General features: G+C 50.5%; 1 protein-coding gene across 2 annotated transcripts in view; it reads left to right on the top strand.

Annotated features, from left to right (window-relative positions):
• The first annotated feature begins 75 nt into the window (after positions 1 to 75).
• Positions 76 to 18197, top strand: part of TBC1D10A (TBC1 domain family member 10A) — a 31455-nt gene continuing 13333 nt past the window's right edge. Inside the window, exon 1 of one of the 2 annotated variants that reach the window (XM_027575192.1) lies at positions 76 to 492. In XM_027575192.1, the coding sequence (XP_027430993.1) occupies positions 173 to 492 (320 nt within the window). In that variant the 5' untranslated portion in view covers positions 76 to 172. The remainder of the gene's footprint in view (positions 493 to 18197) is intronic. The other variant, XM_027575191.1, reaches the window with a different exon arrangement.

The raw sequence follows: 18197 nt of genomic DNA, 5'->3' as shown, positions 1-18197 counted from the left end.
ACAGCCCGGGGGGGGGCGGGCTCCCGGTGACGGCTACCCCGCCCCCTCACGTCGAGTCGGTTGGCGCCAGTCTAGGGGAGGTGGGCGGGCCCTGGGGTCCGCGGCGCCCATTGGGCGTGGGGGTAAGCTCCCGGGAGGGCCTAGGGCCCCGCCCCTGGCCTTGCGGCGGCCAATGGACGCGGCGCATGGGCGGGGCGTCGGCGGCGTCGGCGGCGGCCCGGAGGCTGAGGCGGCTGAGGTGGCTGAGGTGGCCGCTGGGGCTGAGGCGGCGGGCGCGGCCGGGATGGCGAAGAGCCGCGGAGAGAACGGGCCGCGCGCGCCCGCGGCCGAAGGGAGTCTTTCGGGGACCCGAGAAAGCCTGGCCCCGGGCCCCGACGCCGCAGCCGCCGACGAGCTCAGCTCTCTCGGCTCGGACTCGGAGGCCAACGGCTTCGCCGAACGCCGCATCGACAAGTTCGGCTTCATCGTGGGCTCGCAGGGCGCCGAGGGCGCGTGAGTAGCGCCGGGGCTCGGGGCTGAGGGCCGGGGCTGGGCGCGGAATCCGCGCGGGGGGCCTCGACGCGGACAGAGCCGCGCTCTGGACGGACCGACACGTTCCCCTCCCAGCCAGAGACCGCCGACCCCTCCCCTCCCTGCCCCACCCCCACCTCCTCCCAGGCGGACTGACCCTTCCCTCACTCACGAGCCCGCTTCCGACTTAAGGACAGACAGGCCAACCCTACCTCCCCCTGCCCCCGCCCTCCAATAAACACATTGACCCGCCCCCAGGAAGCGCCCACAGTGCCCTCCTCCCAACTGCGGGACAGAACGACAGACACCTGGCCCAACCCCACTGCTGCCACCGCAGCCTTAGGCCTGATTGACTGTGCCACCCCTGGGAGGCTCACAGCTGCCCCTCCCCCGACAGATATCCTCTCTACCCCCATCCCCCAAGACCCACAGACGCCCTGTCTCCACTCTGCTACCCCCACACCAGGGAGATACCTTAGGCAGACGGACTTCAAAGGGACAGACTGCCCTGCCCTCATTCCACTCCAGGACAGACTGACCCTTACCTCAAGACACGCAGACTTCTGGGTGGACTGGACTGACATTGATCAGCAATCTCCCAGACAGTCCCACTCTGGGGTAGATAGGCCCTTCCCTTCATGGAAGGGTCACAGAGTGCTCTCCTCCCCCTTCAGAGGCAGATTTCTCTGTCACTGGCAACAGGTGGGCAGACACTCCCCCTTCCCAGGACCCACAGGGTGACAGTGCCTCACCTCCAGGACAGACAGTTGGCTGTCTCTGTGTATGCTGTGGAAACACCCACCTCCTCCCAAAACACAGACTTAAGGGGGCAGTCAGAGAGACAGCAGGGTCCCTGCTGGTAGCACACCCTGATCCCCACCCCCAGAGCATCCAGGACCCAGCTAGCAGGCAGAGAAACGTGAGGCAGTGAGGCAGCATCTTCTCTCCAAGGTTCTCTCCAAGTTACTGGGCAGCCACACTGCCCCACAGAACCCTCTGAGCCTCGTCCTCGCAGAGATCATATATATGGGCTGGCGGTCCCCTTAAGAAGGATAGACTCCAGACCCCACTCCCATCCCAGCTGTCCTGTCACATGAGACTAGTGTTCTGCACAGAAATGACAAGCCTCCCTCATGGTGTGCCTCCCCTTCGACAGAGAGCCTCACATAATTACCTGTGGGGGCCCATAGGACTCAGCCAGGACCCTACTCCAGATGGTCCTTTGTCCCCTTCTCTGACTGTCCAAGACTCCCCCAGCCAGTCTTATGACTTATGAAGGTGCCTTGACCATCTGTTAAGAACGCCACCCCACACAAGCAGCCCCATAAAGGTCACTTCCGGGATTTTACCCAGTCTTAAAGCCTCATATTTACCAGGCCTGCTTCTCCTTTGGAGAAGTGTAGCTCCCTGTCCTAAGGAGAGTTCTCTCCTACCCACTGGATCTGTCTCCTCCAGCCTCTCCCCACTTGCTCACAGCAGGCTAAACATTGCCCAGTGCAGGATGCAGAGAGCACCCCTTATTCTGATGCCTCACCTTGATTTGATGCTTTGTCACAGCCCCCCTGGGATTAGCTTGTGAGAAACCAAAGGAGACCTTAGGGTATGTTTTTTGAATTGAGGAGCAGTCGCTAGGGATTAGGGCCCTGAGAGGGACGGGGTCTTGACAAGTGGGAAAGGAGTTCCCAGTTGCATCTGTCGGTTCTTGGAAGGAAGAGCTCAGATTTGCTGGTGAATTCTAGGAGATAAGAATTCCTACTGCATTCTTATAGGCAGTTAACCATATATCAGGGTACAGGGCAGTGTGATTTGGTGGGAAAAGGCCAGACTTAGGGGGAAAAAAAATCACACTTGCTGGCTGTGTGACCTTGGGCAAGATCCTGAATCTCTGAGCCTGTTTGCTCACCATAAAGGGCAACAGTAACATGTACTCCCAAGATTACTGTGGGGATTAAGTGAGCTCAGGTATATGAAGGTGCCTAGCACAGTGTCTGGCCCAGGTAGTGGCCTAGAAAATGTTACTTTCCTTTCTTTTCCTTCTAAGGGTCTGAGAATTGATGAGAAGAATGAGGCCGTACCTCTGGTATTTATGAACAGAGACGCCCCAGTGGGAGCACCTCCCTTTGGCTGTGGTCCCCCACCAGGCAGCCAGACATCTGTCTTCCCCACACTCCAGCCACAAACCCAGGCTTTGCAGATGCCCTCAACATCACTGGTGTTTATAGAACTGGGGCTGAGGTGGGATCCCAGGTTCCCTCCTCTCTCCCTGCCTCACTTTCTTGACCCTGTTGATCAACCTAAAATCTCTGGTGTCTGAAAGTTTGACTGTGCCTGCTTAGTTTATATTTGTGGTTCCAAAGAAACCAACAGTACGTCCCTGCCCAAGGCCAGAAGAGGGGAAGTTATGGAAAGTTTCAGGGTGACTGCCCTAATGCTAATCTTGTGGTTAAGGGTGCTGGGAGTCCATGTGCTGTCCCAGAGAAGTGAAACGATAGCACTAATGGCTGAAGTGGAGAGGGCAGGGACTCTGGCTCCAAGATTAAAGGTCCATTTCAGCCACCGTGGATCAAAGGTTGTCTCAAGATGGTCAGTTTTGGCAGTTGCCAGGGGCTCAGGGGGTGGGGAAGAAAGCAGATCAGAGGCTACCCTGTTCAGGCGACTGTTAGGTGCCTGGCGTGAACAGATCATAAAATCATAGACTGTTGAAACTGGAAGGGATCTTAAGAGATTGACCCAGGTTAGCCTTTACTTTTACAGATGAGGAAACTGAGGCTCAGAGAGGAGAATCACTTGCTTAAGCATATTAGTTGGCAGAACCAAGACTTGAACCCAGGGTTTCTGGCTCCTGGGTCAGGACAGTTTCCACTGCCTTCACCATCCATTAATATGGCCTATGGCCCCAGCAGAAAATCAGGTGCTGGATAGGTGGAACAGAAGATTCTTAGCAGGAACCTGCCTGCCCTCATCTTTCCTGACTTAGTTCAGCAGTGTAGGAGGCTAACAACGATAAGCCAGCAAGGGTAACAATATGCTGTCATCACCGGTTTATTAGACTGATCAGCTTGAGGGCTGGGACCAGGCTTATTCACCTTTTTCTACTCAGGCCTGCAGAGAAGTAAATGCTCAATTAGTATTTATTTACTGAATGACATTTACTGACAGACATTTCAAGTCAAAAAGCTGAAGGTGACCCTAGAGATGGCTGTCATCATACAGATAGGTAAACTGAGGCCTGAGAAAAGTGATTAGCCTCACCTTTTCAGTTTGTTAGGATCAGAGCCAGAAACTAATCCCAGAACTTCTGATTCCCAGCCCTAGGCCCTTTCCACTTCTTTACCTTGTCTGTCTTTTGAGCCTACTCTACAGGATACCTTTGGTGAGCCTGTGATAGTCCCTGCCTGCTTGTGAGCAGTAGCCAGTAAGTTAGGAGAGACAAGAAAGAAACCAGCCAGTGAAGGGCCCTGTGGTTGGCATGCACACAAACAGAGGTGCTGGCAGCATTAGTTCTTTTGGCTTGGCTGGGGGCTGAGCTGGCTGTTAAAGCCCAGAAAGGACCAGAGGAGGAAAAAGAAGTGTTCTCAGCGGAGAAGGGTAGAAGGAGTGATGTCACCATTCCTATCACTTTGGAGTAGGAAGAACAGATCTATATGGGGACGTTCCTTCTGTAGCATAGAGGAGGTGGTCAGGAAGGGAAAGAAGGATACCAGTTGGATACCAGGTCTCCTGACCCAAGGGAGATGGCCTGAGAGAGGTGGGTTCCTGACCTCCCTCTTTTCCCATGTGATTGCCAGGACTGGCTTCCTAAGGCTGGAACTTCCCACCTAGTTTTCGTCTGCTCTGTGCTGCAGGCCAGATGAGGTGAGGAGCTACGCTTTCTGGGATCCCGTGGGTGTTGGCTTCCTGCTAGGGGAGAGAAGGATCTGAGCTGGGTCCAGAAAGAAACATCTGGAATAGTAGTGTCTTCTGCTGATTCAGTTCTCTTGTCCCCTGGGCCCTCCACTATTCCTAGCCAACTGTGGCAGCCCTATGGCTTTGGAAATCGTAGAACTGGCTTAATTGGCATCCCTATAGTTTGGCCTGTGCCAGTTTTTGTTGGGGCAGGGCCAGGGCCCTCCTGACAGGCCACAGCCTGTCTCCCTGCCTTCCCACCACCTTTTCCAGCTTGTAAGCTCAGAGCATCCTCTTTTCTTGAGCTATTATGGTTCCCAGGAGAGCATGGAACTGGCAGTGGAGTGGTCCCTGGGTGGTCCATCTGGAAGGAGGCAGCTGCACATGTGGAGCCCTGGTCTGTGACTTTAGACCACAGGCCATCCATTTTCTCTTTTTCTCTAGCTTCAAAGGAAAATCCAGTTTGGTGGCCTTGTGGGTGTTCTGGGGCCTCAGACAAGACTTGACTTGGTAAAGCAGGAGGCCAGTGCACCAGCTGCTGCCCTGGGAAGGTGCCTGTGTGTCCGCCTGATAGGAAATCCTAAGCTGTGGGAAAGAGATAAGGCAGTGGGCCCTACTTGATGTTTTGTCCTCCCAGCATCTGGGTCTGAAACAGGACCTCCAGAGGACCAGTGAGGCCTGGCTCTGGTCCAGCCACCCAATCTGTTTACACTGAGGTGGGGGAAAGAAGATGCTCTGTGTTCCCTCTTCATACAAACTCTGGAGTCTGGTTGTGTGTGTGACTTTGGACATGTTGCTTCACTTTACTAAGCCTCAGTTTCTCACTGTGAAATGGTTATGATAATACTGATTTTTGGAGGGGTTTTTGTGAGGTTTACAGGAGCTGATGTTTGAAGAGTCTAACACACTGTAGGTGCTCAATGAATGTTCTTGCTACTTTTTTTTTTAGTAATCGCTATACCCATTGTGGGGCTCAAACCCATTATCCCGAGGTCAAGAGTTGCATGCTCTTCTGACTGAGCTAGCCAGGCACCCCATTCTTGCCCCTTTTTAAGATTGGAGTGGCTAGTGGTCCCCTCTTTTCATTTTCTACTTGCATCTCTAGCTACGATGATGAGTGTCAGTGAGGTTCATTCCCCTGTGAGCAGGAGTGAGCCGTAACCAATGTTGCACCCTCACTTTCCCCTGAGAGGGGCAGTTATCCCCATTCTATGGACGAGCACACCAAAGATCTGAGAAGGAAGTGCCCAAGGTTTGCCAGCTGGTAAATGGCAGCACTAGGACTAGAACCTGTTTCTCAATGCCAAATCCAGTGACTAAGCCTTGCTCAGGTGGCAGCAGGCAGAAGACAGGTGCTCATTAGTCCCTGAGGCCCCCACACCCAGAGCAGGAGTTAGCAGGAACTTGGCTACCTCCCCATCCTGGTATGGAGGGCAAGGTAGGTCTCATGACAGCAAAAGTCCATAGCCAGCCAAGTCAGAGAAGGAACCAGTGAGAAAGATACTTGGGGAGGCCCTGGAAGCATGGCCAGATGAGGCCTGGTCTAGCCCTCCCATAGGCCAGAGTCCATGCTGCATTGCTGTTGACCCCAAAATACTTCCTAATGGTCATCTGACTTCAATATCTGTTCTGTGCCTTTGTTTCTTTGTAGCTAAGGCAGGAATTATGCTCCCTGTATAGGTGAGGAATCCGAAGCTTGGAAAAGCCTTGCAGTTAGTTAACAAGCCAAATTAAGGAGGAATCCTGAATCTTCTGATTCTCAGCCTGCTGCTACCCTACATGTCACTCACTGCCCATTCTCTTCCTGACTTCCAGCCAGTTGAGCATCCAGGCCGGGATACATTGTCCACTAGAGCAGAACTCAGCCATCATCCACCGATTGTCAGTGTCCTAGCTGATGACTTTATCCTGCAGGCAGTACATGTGAGGGGGAGGACGCCTCCTTTAGCTGCTTTGCTCTCCTGGGCCCAATGACCCTCCCTGGCAGGGAGGAAACTGTCCTGTCTGCCCCACTGGCAAACCAATACTCCTGATGCTTCACCTGCTTAGAAGCCTCCTATCCAGGATTTCAGGGCAGCTGCCAACTTTGGCTTTATTTATCTCACCTTTCTCTTTCCTTTCTTCATCCCACCCCGCCCTCTGCATGCCGTCTGCAGCTCCTAAGAGACTGTCACAGCTTAGTTCTTCACTGCTCATCAGGTAGGAAAGTAGGTAGCAGACTCAGGAGACCGGGAGAGAAACCCAAGTCTTACTTTTGCCAGCTTATCCATCTTAGTAGTGAGTTTATTTACCAAACATTTATTGAGCACCACTGTGCCAACCCCTGTGATTTGGACAAGGGATACAGAACTGAACAAGGCATTTGTGTCTCGTTGCCCTCAAGAGGTTCACAGACTTGTTGGAAAATAGAACCACAAACAAATCATTACAGTGTTGAGCAGTAAAGGCTATAATTGAGGTGTGTGGTTGCTCTGAAATATATAGGAAGAGGCAGCCAGCTCCATCTATAGCAGCCCAGGAAGAAGTGACATTGATCCAGGCCTCAGAAGGAGCAAGGAAGGGCATTTCATTGGGTGAGAGGGGACCTATGTGCAAAGTACCCCCAAAAGCCAGCTGTTTGAGAAATACGGTGTGCCAAGAGCAGAGGTGACAAGAAGAGCAGAAGGCAGGAGGAAGATGTGAAACAAGGGGAGGCTAGGAAAGTAGGTTGGGTGGACCATGCGTAGCCTTGAATGTCAGACTGAGGCCTCCTGTGTTTCATCAAGGTCAGTCTGGTGCTGATGTAGAGAGGAGCTGGACCGCAGGCAGTGAGACCAGTTGAGGGAGTTCAGGACAGCCCAAAAAGGCAGTGGAGAGGTCTGGAAGTGGTTTGGAGCTATGAGGATGAAGAAGCCAGCAAATCAGTAAGGCTTGATGCCTAACTGGCTTTGTGGACTGATGGGGAATTGGGAAGGCTTGGGACAAGATGAAGTGGCCCTGACCTCTCACAGAATCCATACTGGGGCCCTTTGACCACAGGGAGGGAAGGCCTGAAGTGGACTTTGGGCTGCTGCTGACTCTGCTTTGTCACAGCCTTGGGCTCCCCAAGGTGCCTGGCATGGCTGGCATGCCCAGAACACATCAAGGGGTTCTTTGTCTCTCTCCAGTAGGAGAGCGGGTTAGCTGGCCTGGTTGAGTGGTGGTGTGGGGTGAGTGGTACTGAGCTTTGTGCTCTCTGCCTAGTAAGCATATTGGATGGCAAAGAAGGCTACAAGGAGAGCCAGACTCCTCTCCAAGGAGAGAGGAGTAAGGCCTGAGGGCATGGAAAACCAGCCTTAAGGTGGCGTGCAGCTGGAGAGGGTAGGTGTGGGGGTAGGTGTGGGGCTTTGGGCATAGATAAACTGGTCAAGGGGAGGCACATGGCAGCCAGGGCCAGCTTGACCTCACCCTGAGTCTTTATTCTGTTCCTGGAACTGGGTTCTCAGCTGGGGCAGGTGGAAATAAGTCCTGTACCTGTGAGAAGGTGAACCCCTTAGCACTTAGGGGCATCGCCAGCCATTTCTCAGAGATGAAAGAGTCTGGCTGGAAATGTGGATTTAGGCTAGTAGTGGGAAAGGGCTCTGAATGAGGCACAGGAGTCAAGGTGCTGGTGTTGGCTCCACCACTGACCCTTATGGTGTGTGACTGAGGTATGTCCTCTCTCTTGACCATGAGGCTAATGCTCCCTGTTTCTCACCCAGCACTTACTGTGTGTGCAGCTGGGGATGGGGAATGGGGGATGCAGACCTGGTCCTGCCCTCCCAGGACTTACAGCCTAGCAGGGAAGTCAAATATTCAATAGGTAATTAAAGACGTGGCCTGTGTACAAAAGGATTGTCAGGATCAAATGAGGTAACTGGATTAAGAGCATAGCATAAACAAAGACTGCTGACTAGGGGTCAGGAGATCTGAGTCCCCAGCCTCCTCAGTGGATCCCTAACTAGCTGTGTGACCTTGAGAAAATTGCTTAATCTTTCTAAGCCTCAGTTTCCCTCACATATAGACCGAGGCAGTTTTAATGGGATGATGTTGAAGAGCTCTTCTGCTTCTGAGACTGACCTTGGAGTATTTGAAAAGTGCTTTGAGAAGTTTTTTATGAGGTACCATGCAAGGGCAAGGGGTCGTCATGGCACAGCCCACAGAGGCCAATTCTTCCAGCATGCTCTGTTCCTCCTGTGGGAGGACCTCTCTTTGTGTGTAGTACCAGTGACCCTCATGTCTTTGGGAGTATAATCAAATCAAAGGATGCTCTGATTTGTCTAGCTCTTTAGTCTGCAAAGTGCTTTCATTCCCATTGCCTTACAGTAGTCTTTACAGGAGCAATGGGAAATCTGTAGGATGTTTTATTTTCCCTGTTTACAGCCAAGAAAACCAAAGCTAGGCAAGTGATGGAATTGGGCCTGGAACCCAGGACTCCTCCTTTCCAATTATCTATCTTACCAAAGCTGGTGCCCACTGTGTGGCCTCTCTGGGCCACCCTCCCCCCCCGCCCCGCATCCCAGCTTTAGGACTTCAGTCCAGCCCTAAGTGTCTGTGCTTCTCCTGGTAGGCTTCTCAAGTTGTTTTGAGGTGTTGTGATGAATGGTACACTTCCTGTCCCAGATCTTCACACACAGCCCCTCACATGTACCCTAAGACAAGGCAGGAGCAGCTGGCTAGTGAGGGGGCTCAGGAACATAGTGCAGAGAACTCTTGTTCCTCCTGAGTGCACTCTGGGCCCTGGGCTCTGTGTGTCCAGGAGCGTTCCTTCCCAGCCAGCCACTTTTGGAGGACGCTGCTTCTTTCCCTTCCCTTTCTGTCTTGGTTTTACAAAAAGGGAGAACCTAAATTTGGGCCTGGGGGAGCCTGGGTTCAAGACACCAGCATACCTGGCTCTGTCACTTTCTAGTCATGTGACCTCTCTGAGGTAAATGGGCCAGGTGGTGGCACTGGGAGAGAGGGGGTGTTATGAGGATTAAGAGAGGTGATGTTGGTAAAACACCCAGCAGTGTGTGCCACAAAGTAAAGGTACAGGATGGCTCTTAACAATTTGAGTGTGAATTATCCTCTGAGGTTCACTTCAGGCCTTTGGCATAATGGTGAAGATCCAGATTCCTTCATGTGCTCTGCCCACCACCCTTGGGCTCTGGGGTAAGGCAGGAGCCAGTCCCACTCAGCTTGTTGTCTGGAGCTTTCTGGCCTCCCAGGGCAGGCTGGGAATCCCCCCCATCAGTTCCTCTTTGAGTCATTTGGAACAGAGTCCTCAGGTGACCCTGACTTCGAGGGCCTGATCTTCCTTCTCTTTGGTCTGTGAAGATAAAGCAGAAGTGAGAATAGAGGTGGGTCTGCTGAAAGATTCAACTTGAAGCCTGCAAACATAGTGCTGCCTGGGGTCTCAGGCCTCCTGGGTGGTGACAGTCCCTTGGGGAAGAAATCAGAATTTGTGTCATAATTACCACCACCCTCCCTGGGCTTTCTGTCCTGCCTCTGAGTGACCCCTTCCATCCTCCCAGCATAGTCACATGGTAATGCCATTGTACAGAGACGTCTGCATGGTGAACCAGGCTGGACCATCATAATCCCCATTTTACAGAGGCAGATACCAAATCTCAGAGAGGTAAAATGACTTGCCAAGCATCACATAGTTTATGGCTCTGAGTCCACAAAGTTCCCTGGGATCAAGGCTTGTGTGCACCCAGACTAGTAGTCAGCACTCTGTGCTGGAGTTGAGGGACAGAGTAGGAGAAGAGCAGGGACTGCATTCACCACCCAGGGCTGTCTTCTGCTCACCCTGGACCTCAGATAGTTACTGGCTTGCTGAAAACCTGTTTCTTCATCTGTGGAAGGTGGTGGTAGTGGGGGAGGGGGTGATAATTAGAGGACTTATTTCATAGGCTTGTTGTCAGGATTAAATGAAATAATGTAAGTTAAGTGCTGAACATCATGTCTGTTGCATAGCGAGTGCCTGGTAAGTGCTCTAACAGACATTCAATTACATTAATTGAATATTAGAATTATAATGTTGTAAAAGGCTGTCATCAAGCACATCTGTGCTCAGCCTTGTGCTGGGCTTCAAGGAAGATTCAGAGCTGGTATCAGGCCAGAGAGGGAATGTTCTTTATCAAGCACTTTCTGTATTTTGCCCACCTGATCTCAAGGTAGGAGAGTATTAGAAGAGTATTCCCATCTCACTGTGGAGAGAACTGAAACACAGAGTTCCAGAGATCACAAAACTAATGATTCTGTCAACACACATTTATTGGGCACTAGTTAGGTACCAAGCTCTGTTCTAGGCCCAGGACACACTGTGGAGAATGAGATGGGTAGAACCCTCCAGGAGCGCACCTTCTCATGGAATGCTGCCTCAGCAGAGCAGATAGTCGGGTGGGGAAGCCGTACCTGCTCCACTAGACTGCTCACATTCCCCAAACAAGCCATGCCCTTTTCTGTTAACTTGTGCTTGCTCATAGTGGGTCTTCTGCCTGCTGTGCCTTTTCCCCTTTCTCACCCTGGCCACTTCCTATCACCCTTCGAAGACCATCTCAAAAGTTAGCTCCCCTTTACCTGAACAGTCCCCCAACCACACACCACGTGGGGGCTTCTTGTAGTTTCCTAGCACCTTCTTCATGCTTTTGTGATAACACTTCCATGTGTACCAGTTATCTACTCACCCATCTGTCTCCTCTACCAGATTGACCTCTTCAAGGGCAGGGACTGCATTTTATTCATCTCTTTGTAGATTCAGCCCTGGAACCCAGGCTCTGGAGAAATGTGTATAGAATATAATGAGGGGCTGATTGTGTTCTGTCCCTGGAGTAGTTAGGAAAGGCTTTGTAGGCATGAGAGGGAGTTCTGAATGAGGCCATGGAAGATGAGTGGGACTGAATTGGAGTGGGGGCAGGGGTGACAGAGGGCCTTTTAGAGAGAGGGCCACCTAGAGATAGGGTTGGGGAAAGAAGAGGGATGTTTAGAGAAAATAGGAGGGCCTGAGATCCAGGGCCTTAGGTTTCTTTTGGACAAGGAGAGGGCAGTAGGGAGCCTTGAAGGAATCAGTGAGTCAAACAGTGAGTCGAAACTAATTTGGTAAGATCTATCAGTAAGATCTAGAAGTTTGGTAAGGATGGGTGAGGGGGTTGTACATGAATCAGGATGGCCCCTGGGTGTCCACAGTCAGATTGTGATCTGAGGACCTGGTTGCCTGTGGGAAGTTTCGAGCACTACTCTGTCTGCTAAGAGTGGGGGCTTGGGGAAGGGAAGTCTTCTATTGAGAATAGTCTCCATACCTTTCTGCCAGTGTCAGGGAGAGCTGCCCTGGGGTTTCTGCTGTGGTCTGTGCCTCCCTAGCTGGGTAGGGGAATGGGGATTCCTTGCTTTTTGGAGCCAGCAAGGTTGATGCCTAAAGGAACCATTTCTTCCGCTTGACATCAAGAGGGGTGGAGCTAACAGAGTGGAGAGCTGGGCAGAGGCCCAGGGCACCAAGGCCAGTGAAGGGTGGAGAGAACCTGTTTACCATTGTGTACTGACCCAGGGCTGGAAGGAGCAAAGCCAGGGAATTCCTTATGGGAAAGGGAGGCAGGCCCAGAACTAGCTTGCACTGGGAACTGGGGAGAGTGAAGCAAGGCAGACTCTCACCCAGACAGAGAGCCTGGACATTGCCCTACTCTTAAGTCAGTGGCTGCCAGACCGCAGGAGGGAGCGCCAGGCTGCTGCAGACCATCTTCCTTTTCCACACTGACTCACAGGATGGCCTCGGGCAGATCACTTACCCTCTGCCTATGGGCCTCCCTGACTGTCTGGGGTGGAGGTAGACTTACTGGGTGATCTCACAGTCCTCCCAGCCCTGACTGTCGGCCATTTGCACCACCCCCCTCCAACCCACCCTCTTGCATTCCAGTTTCCTATCATCAGTTATTATGGAGCTGGCATAAAAGCTGTTTATACTTTCAGTCATTACCACCTCTTAGGTTAATGAACTCCAGAGGTTGTTACCCAGCGTGCAAAGTAGGTCAGCCTTTTGTTTATCCTCACTTTTTCCAGCTCTGGGAGAGGGAAGCTCCCCCACCCTTGTCCCTGGTTCGGTCATTGGCTGTGCTCTTTCTGCACATCCACTTCCCAGTTTTCCACGCTTTCTTGTCACTCATTCCTGCCCTTCTCGGCACAGAGGGTAGTGGTTCTCTACTGGGTGGTAAAGAAGAGAGAAGAGAATGTGACAGGCACTGAGGCCTTTAGATTATATTGAGGCCAGGTGGTGAGACACTTTATATTTATTGGATAATTTAGTGCTTAAGTGGCAGCTTCCACTTCCAGGCTGTGTAACCTTGGTCAGATTACTCAGCCGTGCTGAGCTTTAGTTTTCTTGTCTATTAAATGGAGATAACAAAAGCTACTTCCTTGGGGAATTGTGTGCATATGTAGTACTTGGCAGAGCTACTTGATGGCCAGTGCTGGAAATGTGTCCACTCTTACTGCCTCATGTGATCTTTACCACTGCCCTCTAAGGAGGTGGTATTGCCCCCATATTACAGGTGGGGAACCTGCTCGGAGTGGAGCAGCCTGCCAATTTCAGACAGCTATAAAGTGATAGAGCTGGGATCAGAAGCCAGGAGTTACAGTCTCTGTGTCATTAAGTAAATTACTTACCGAGCGTCAGTTGCTTCATGGGTAAAATGGGCATAATCCTGCTCTGCTGCATGTGTATGTGTCTATGTGTGGGGGCCAGTCAGATGAGAAAAGGGATATGAAAGTACTAGGTGAGCTGCAAATACCAGTCACCTAATAGTTACCATTTGCTGGCTGCTCACCAGGCTGGACCCTTATACACATTTATTCCTTATTGCAGTCTTATAAAATCTGAGGTGTGTATTATGGTCCCACTTAAAGATGAAGAAGTTGAGACAGGGAACGCAAGTATTTTGCCTATGGTCTCCCACGTGGAGGAGCTGGAATGGAAACCTAGGTTGGTTGGCTTCAAGATCCCCACTCTGTTCACTCTCCCCATACCTCAGCTGGCCTCCAGTGGTTGAGATGAGGAGGATCAAATCCTATAGTCTGTGACCTTGGGCTTTCTGTTTGGGCTTTGTTTCTCTTCAAATGAAGAGGCTTTCTGTTTGGGCTGGTTTGGAGAGTGAGGCTTGGAGGAGGGGGTTAAAAATGGTTCCTTGGGACCAAGATTTATCTTCCACCATCAGATGAAGGGGGCATGGGCATGGGCACCATACCTGGTTGACTGCCAGCCAGAAGGGCTGAGGCGTGCTTGGGCAGAAGGCAGACAGCTAGAAGGACAAGTGGGGAGAGAGCCCCAGTCTTTGGTCTTAAAGCCTTGGGAACTGGTCTTGTCCCTCTGAGCTCTTGCAAACTTCCAGCTTCTGGGTTTGGAGAGAAGGCTAGGAAACTGGGAGCCTGCAGAGCATGGGGTCAGCAGAGTATCACTGCTGCCTTGGGCCATGGCCTGGCATAACACAGCTAAGCCTAGCTCAGCCTGAGAGCTCAACAGAATCTGGGATCAGTCACCCCCTGGCTGCCCAGTTTTGTCTCTTCTGTGCCTCTCTCCCTCAGGAGGGGGTGGCCAGCAAACAGCATTTTGCCCAGATTTGCCATCTCCTGACTGAGGTTCTGCTTGGGAGCTGTGCCCATCCAGCATATTGGCTTCACTGAGCGTTGCTGGGTATGGGCAGGCTGCTCCCTGGGTCAGTCAGAGCACTGGAGATGGGGATAGACTGTCTCTAGGGGCTTGGGGACCAAAGATAGAGCCCCACAGTGGCATCTGGAGAACGGCTGATTTCCTCACAGTCTTCCCAGGCGAGTCCAAAGCAGCACACGAGTCACTGTGGCAGAGGGGAATCCCTGGTTCTACCACTTAACTTAGTAGCTTTGTGACTTTGCCCAAGTCATATAACATCTCTGATTGGGTCAAGTTTCTCAGGTGCCAAATAGTAATTAATCTATTAATTAGTGAGGGATCCACCTCACTGAACCATTAGTGGCACAGATAAAATTGGCGTAAGCAGAAGTGGCTTGTAGCCCTGAATGCAATTCATATGAAAGTAATGATGTCATGAAGAAAAGCAAGCAGGCACCTGTTGAATACCTGTGAGATGCTTGGTGGGAGTTACAGAAGTTCAAGACCCAGTCCAGTTAGGGAGGGACAGTGCTAAGCAATATGAGCAAGTTACAATGAAGTGCTCATTTCATCTCTTGATTCATTAATGAATTACTGCTGAAATCAGCTTTAGGGGATTAGGACCAGCATTAAAAGAAGACAAAAGAAATAGACTAGAATAATATAAAATTAAAATGAGTATTTCAGAATGCATATAAGAGTAAATTATTTCATAAAATGTATTTCAGTTATGCGGGTGTGTGTGTGTGTGTGTGTGTGTGTGTGTGTGTATAAAATCTCAGTATAAAATGTATTTCTTATTGTGGGTCTCAGTTTGAAAACTTTGAGAAATAGTGTTCTAAGTCAAGATTGATGTCTTCAGGTTGGAGGACAGTTAATGAGATCGGGGCAGGCATGGAGACTATGTGAAGGCTGAGGGCTTAACCTGTAGGAGCAGAGGAGTAAGGGTTAAGAGCATGGGCTGTGGAGTCAGGCAGGCTTGGGTTTGAGTCCCAGCTCTGTCACTTCCAGCTATATGGCCTTGAGTGAGGCGTTTAACTTTACTAAGTCTTGGATTCTACTTCTGGAAAATGGAGAGAATGGTATTATGGTAGGGTTATTATGAAACAGGAATAGGAAGAAATTGGTAAGTAGTAAATGATGTATAAATGGTAACTACTATTGCTGCTGGTATTTGAAGCTGTGGTTTTTATTGATATATTGGGCTCTGAAAGGGTTGCTGTGACGTAGAGAGGGGAGAAGAAAGGGCATTCCAGGTAAGGATGGGTGGTTGAAAAGGGATAAGCACGTGTGTGCCTGGGATGAGACTGGTCTGGCTGAGATTTGTGCCACCTTAAAAGAGGGTGTTGAGATTATAGATAGACGTTATCAGGAAAATTTTGGCATTACATGGGGAAGAAAGTTTTAATAGTAGAAACTTCAACAATAAGCTTATTGTGATAATGAGGCCCCATCCCTCGTGGAATTCCAGCATGGGTTGGGCCACTAGAGACTGTTCTCATTAGGCTCTTTAATTGCAGAGACTCCCTCAGGCCACCTTAAAGAAAGAGAGGTTTTCTGAAGGATAAGTGAAGCCCTCAAACTGAAGCACCCCTGACTGTGCCATTGGTTCTTTAAACTGGCCATTTGGTCAGCTTCCCTGTCACTAGAAGCTGGTTCATGCTCTCCCTCCACTGTCAGGGGGAAATTACCTCAGATAGCGTCTACACCATCATGCTATTTGCAGGGATGCCCCTGACTCCATCTTCATCTCCTGGCTCCTTTCTGGGCATCCTTTGAGGATCAATTCACAATTAAAGTCATTCCAGTCATCTAGGGAAACAGGTCCAGAGAGGGCACAGGGCTTACCTATTGTGGAAGGGATTCCTATACCAGACAGCAGTCTGATCAGATGCCTTTTGAGATCCTGACTGACTACGCTGAAGGATATGTGAACCTTCTGGTTTTTTGTTTTTTTTTTTTTTTAAAGAATAGCCTGCAACTTTTTAGGGGCACATTTTGTGCATCAAGAGAAATCTGCCTGCAGTTAGAGAGCACATGATGTGCTGAGTGGTGGGTACAACCAGACCTCTAGTGTCTTCCTTTTCACCATCTCCAGGTGACTTAAACTCCTCTGCTATTGGAGGAGAAGCCACCCAAATGACCATGTTTCCTCAAAAATTTCCTCAGTTTAAGTTTTTAAAAGCCAAATAGGTCTTTCGATTGACGTGTACATTTAAAGTAGTGGTGGGGTTTTTTTATTGCTTCTTTTTTTTTTTTAAGAGTTTATTTATTTGACAGAGACACAGTGAGAGAGAGAACACAAGCAGGGGGAGTGGGGGAGGGAGAAGCAGGCTTCCCGCTGAGCAGGGAGCCCAATGTGGGGTTTGATCCCAGGACCCTGGGACCATGACCTGAGCCGAAGGCAGACACTTAACAACTGAGCCACCCAGGCGCCTCTTTTTTATTGTTTCTGAGAAGATCTTGCCAAATCAGTGGTATAGCTTAAAATCAGTAGTGTCTTAGAATCCAGGAAATATGGTCGTTTGTTTTGTAACCAATTGAAATTCCGGCCTGAGGTTTGATGTTGGGGCTTTGAAACTGCTAAAGCTATTATCTGACATCATTTAAAGGAACACTCAACTTGACTGTGTTCCCCTATGTATCTGCAGTTGGGAGAATGGGTATCCCTGAGGCCCTGCAATCAGATCTTTTTTTTTTTTTAAAGATTTTATTTATTTATTTGACAGAGAGAGAGACAGCGAGAGAGGGAACACAAGCAGGGGGAGCGGGAGAGGGAGAAGCAGGCTTCCCGTGGAGCAGGGAGCCCGATGCGGGGCTCGATCCCAGGACCCTGAGATCATGACCTGAGCCGAAGGCAGATGCTCAACAACTGAGCCACCCAGGCGCCCTCCTGCAATCAGATCTTATCAACAAAGACAGACCTGGAGGGTTGAGGTATCAAACGGGCATGTATTTAATCACATGGGAATTCACTGGAAGCTGGAACTCCCAGGCAAAAGCCTTGCCCTCTGTGAGCCTCAGTCTTCTCATCTGCTCAGTGGGAGGATTGGATCAACAATTATCCACATCTACAACTGCCAAAACTTCCTGTTAACATAACGTGGGCATCCCCTCTCATTTAGTTAACTAGAAGACTCACGTGACTTGTGTAAGTTAGTGGTTTGTAGGCGGTGGGAGGCAGCATGTCCTGTGATGTCTGGGCCTTTGGTTTCCGTTCCTTGCATGTGTAGGGGTTGTCTGGAGACATACATCTGTCAGTAAATGTCTTGATATAAAGGTGTGGTCTCTGGTTTTCTCCTTTGGGGAGGGAAAGGAAAGGAGTGACCTCCTGCCCTGGTTCTGCCTCTAGGTGGTGAGGGGGTCAGCAGTTTGAGAGGAAAATGACCTGTGTCAGTGTATTGAGGGGGCCAGGTTTGCCTCAGGCTGTTGTTTCTCCTCAGCTGTTCAGCTCCGAAGCTGCTCTCAGGCCTGTGCAGTTCCCCAGATAAAGCTCAGTAAAGAAGACCTGCCCTTTTGTGTTTTGGAGGCCTCTGTTCTGCCAAAGCCCCTCCCTCTGCTCTTCCAACCAGTAAAAGTCACAGCAGCACATTTCCTTCCGTCAGAGAATCAGAGAATCAAGGCCTGGGCCAAGCCCTAGCCCCATCATGTCCTGTTCCTAAGGGCCTCCTCCCAGCTGCCTGAGTGCTTCTGACCCTGCACTCCTTTCTGGGAGGTCAGGCAGGACTGAGTACAGGCTCTTGGCTAGGATCTAACTTGGATTTGAGTCTGGGTTTTTCCACTGATTTGCTCTTTGACCCTGAGCAAGATACCCTCCCTGGGTATCTTACCTCTCAACGTCAAGTACTTTTTTTAATTGGAAAAAAAGTAAAAGTTTAAAAAAAAGAAATTTGAAAGATCCATAATCCACCACTTTGAAAGTGATTTTAAGAAGAGAGCACATATGTGTGTGTACAGAGGTATACACATACATTTTTTTCATTATTTTCTTACCAATATTGCTCTGTAGGCTAAATAAGAAAGCATCTTTAGAATACCCAGTCTCCAAATGCTAGTCCCCTCCTCTTTGCCCCTGAGAGTTATGTGAACTCAGGAATTCCTGGGAACTCACTTCTTGGAGGAAGCCCACTCGCTTGAAGTACGCTCTGGCTAAGCCAGGGATTCTGCCCCAGCCTGCCTCAGCAGC

This window comes from Zalophus californianus, chromosome 14 (genome assembly GCF_009762305.2).
Source record: "Zalophus californianus isolate mZalCal1 chromosome 14, mZalCal1.pri.v2, whole genome shotgun sequence".
NCBI classification, from domain to species: domain Eukaryota; kingdom Metazoa; phylum Chordata; class Mammalia; order Carnivora; family Otariidae; genus Zalophus; species Zalophus californianus.
This window is presented reverse-complemented; position numbering and strand designations above follow the sequence as displayed.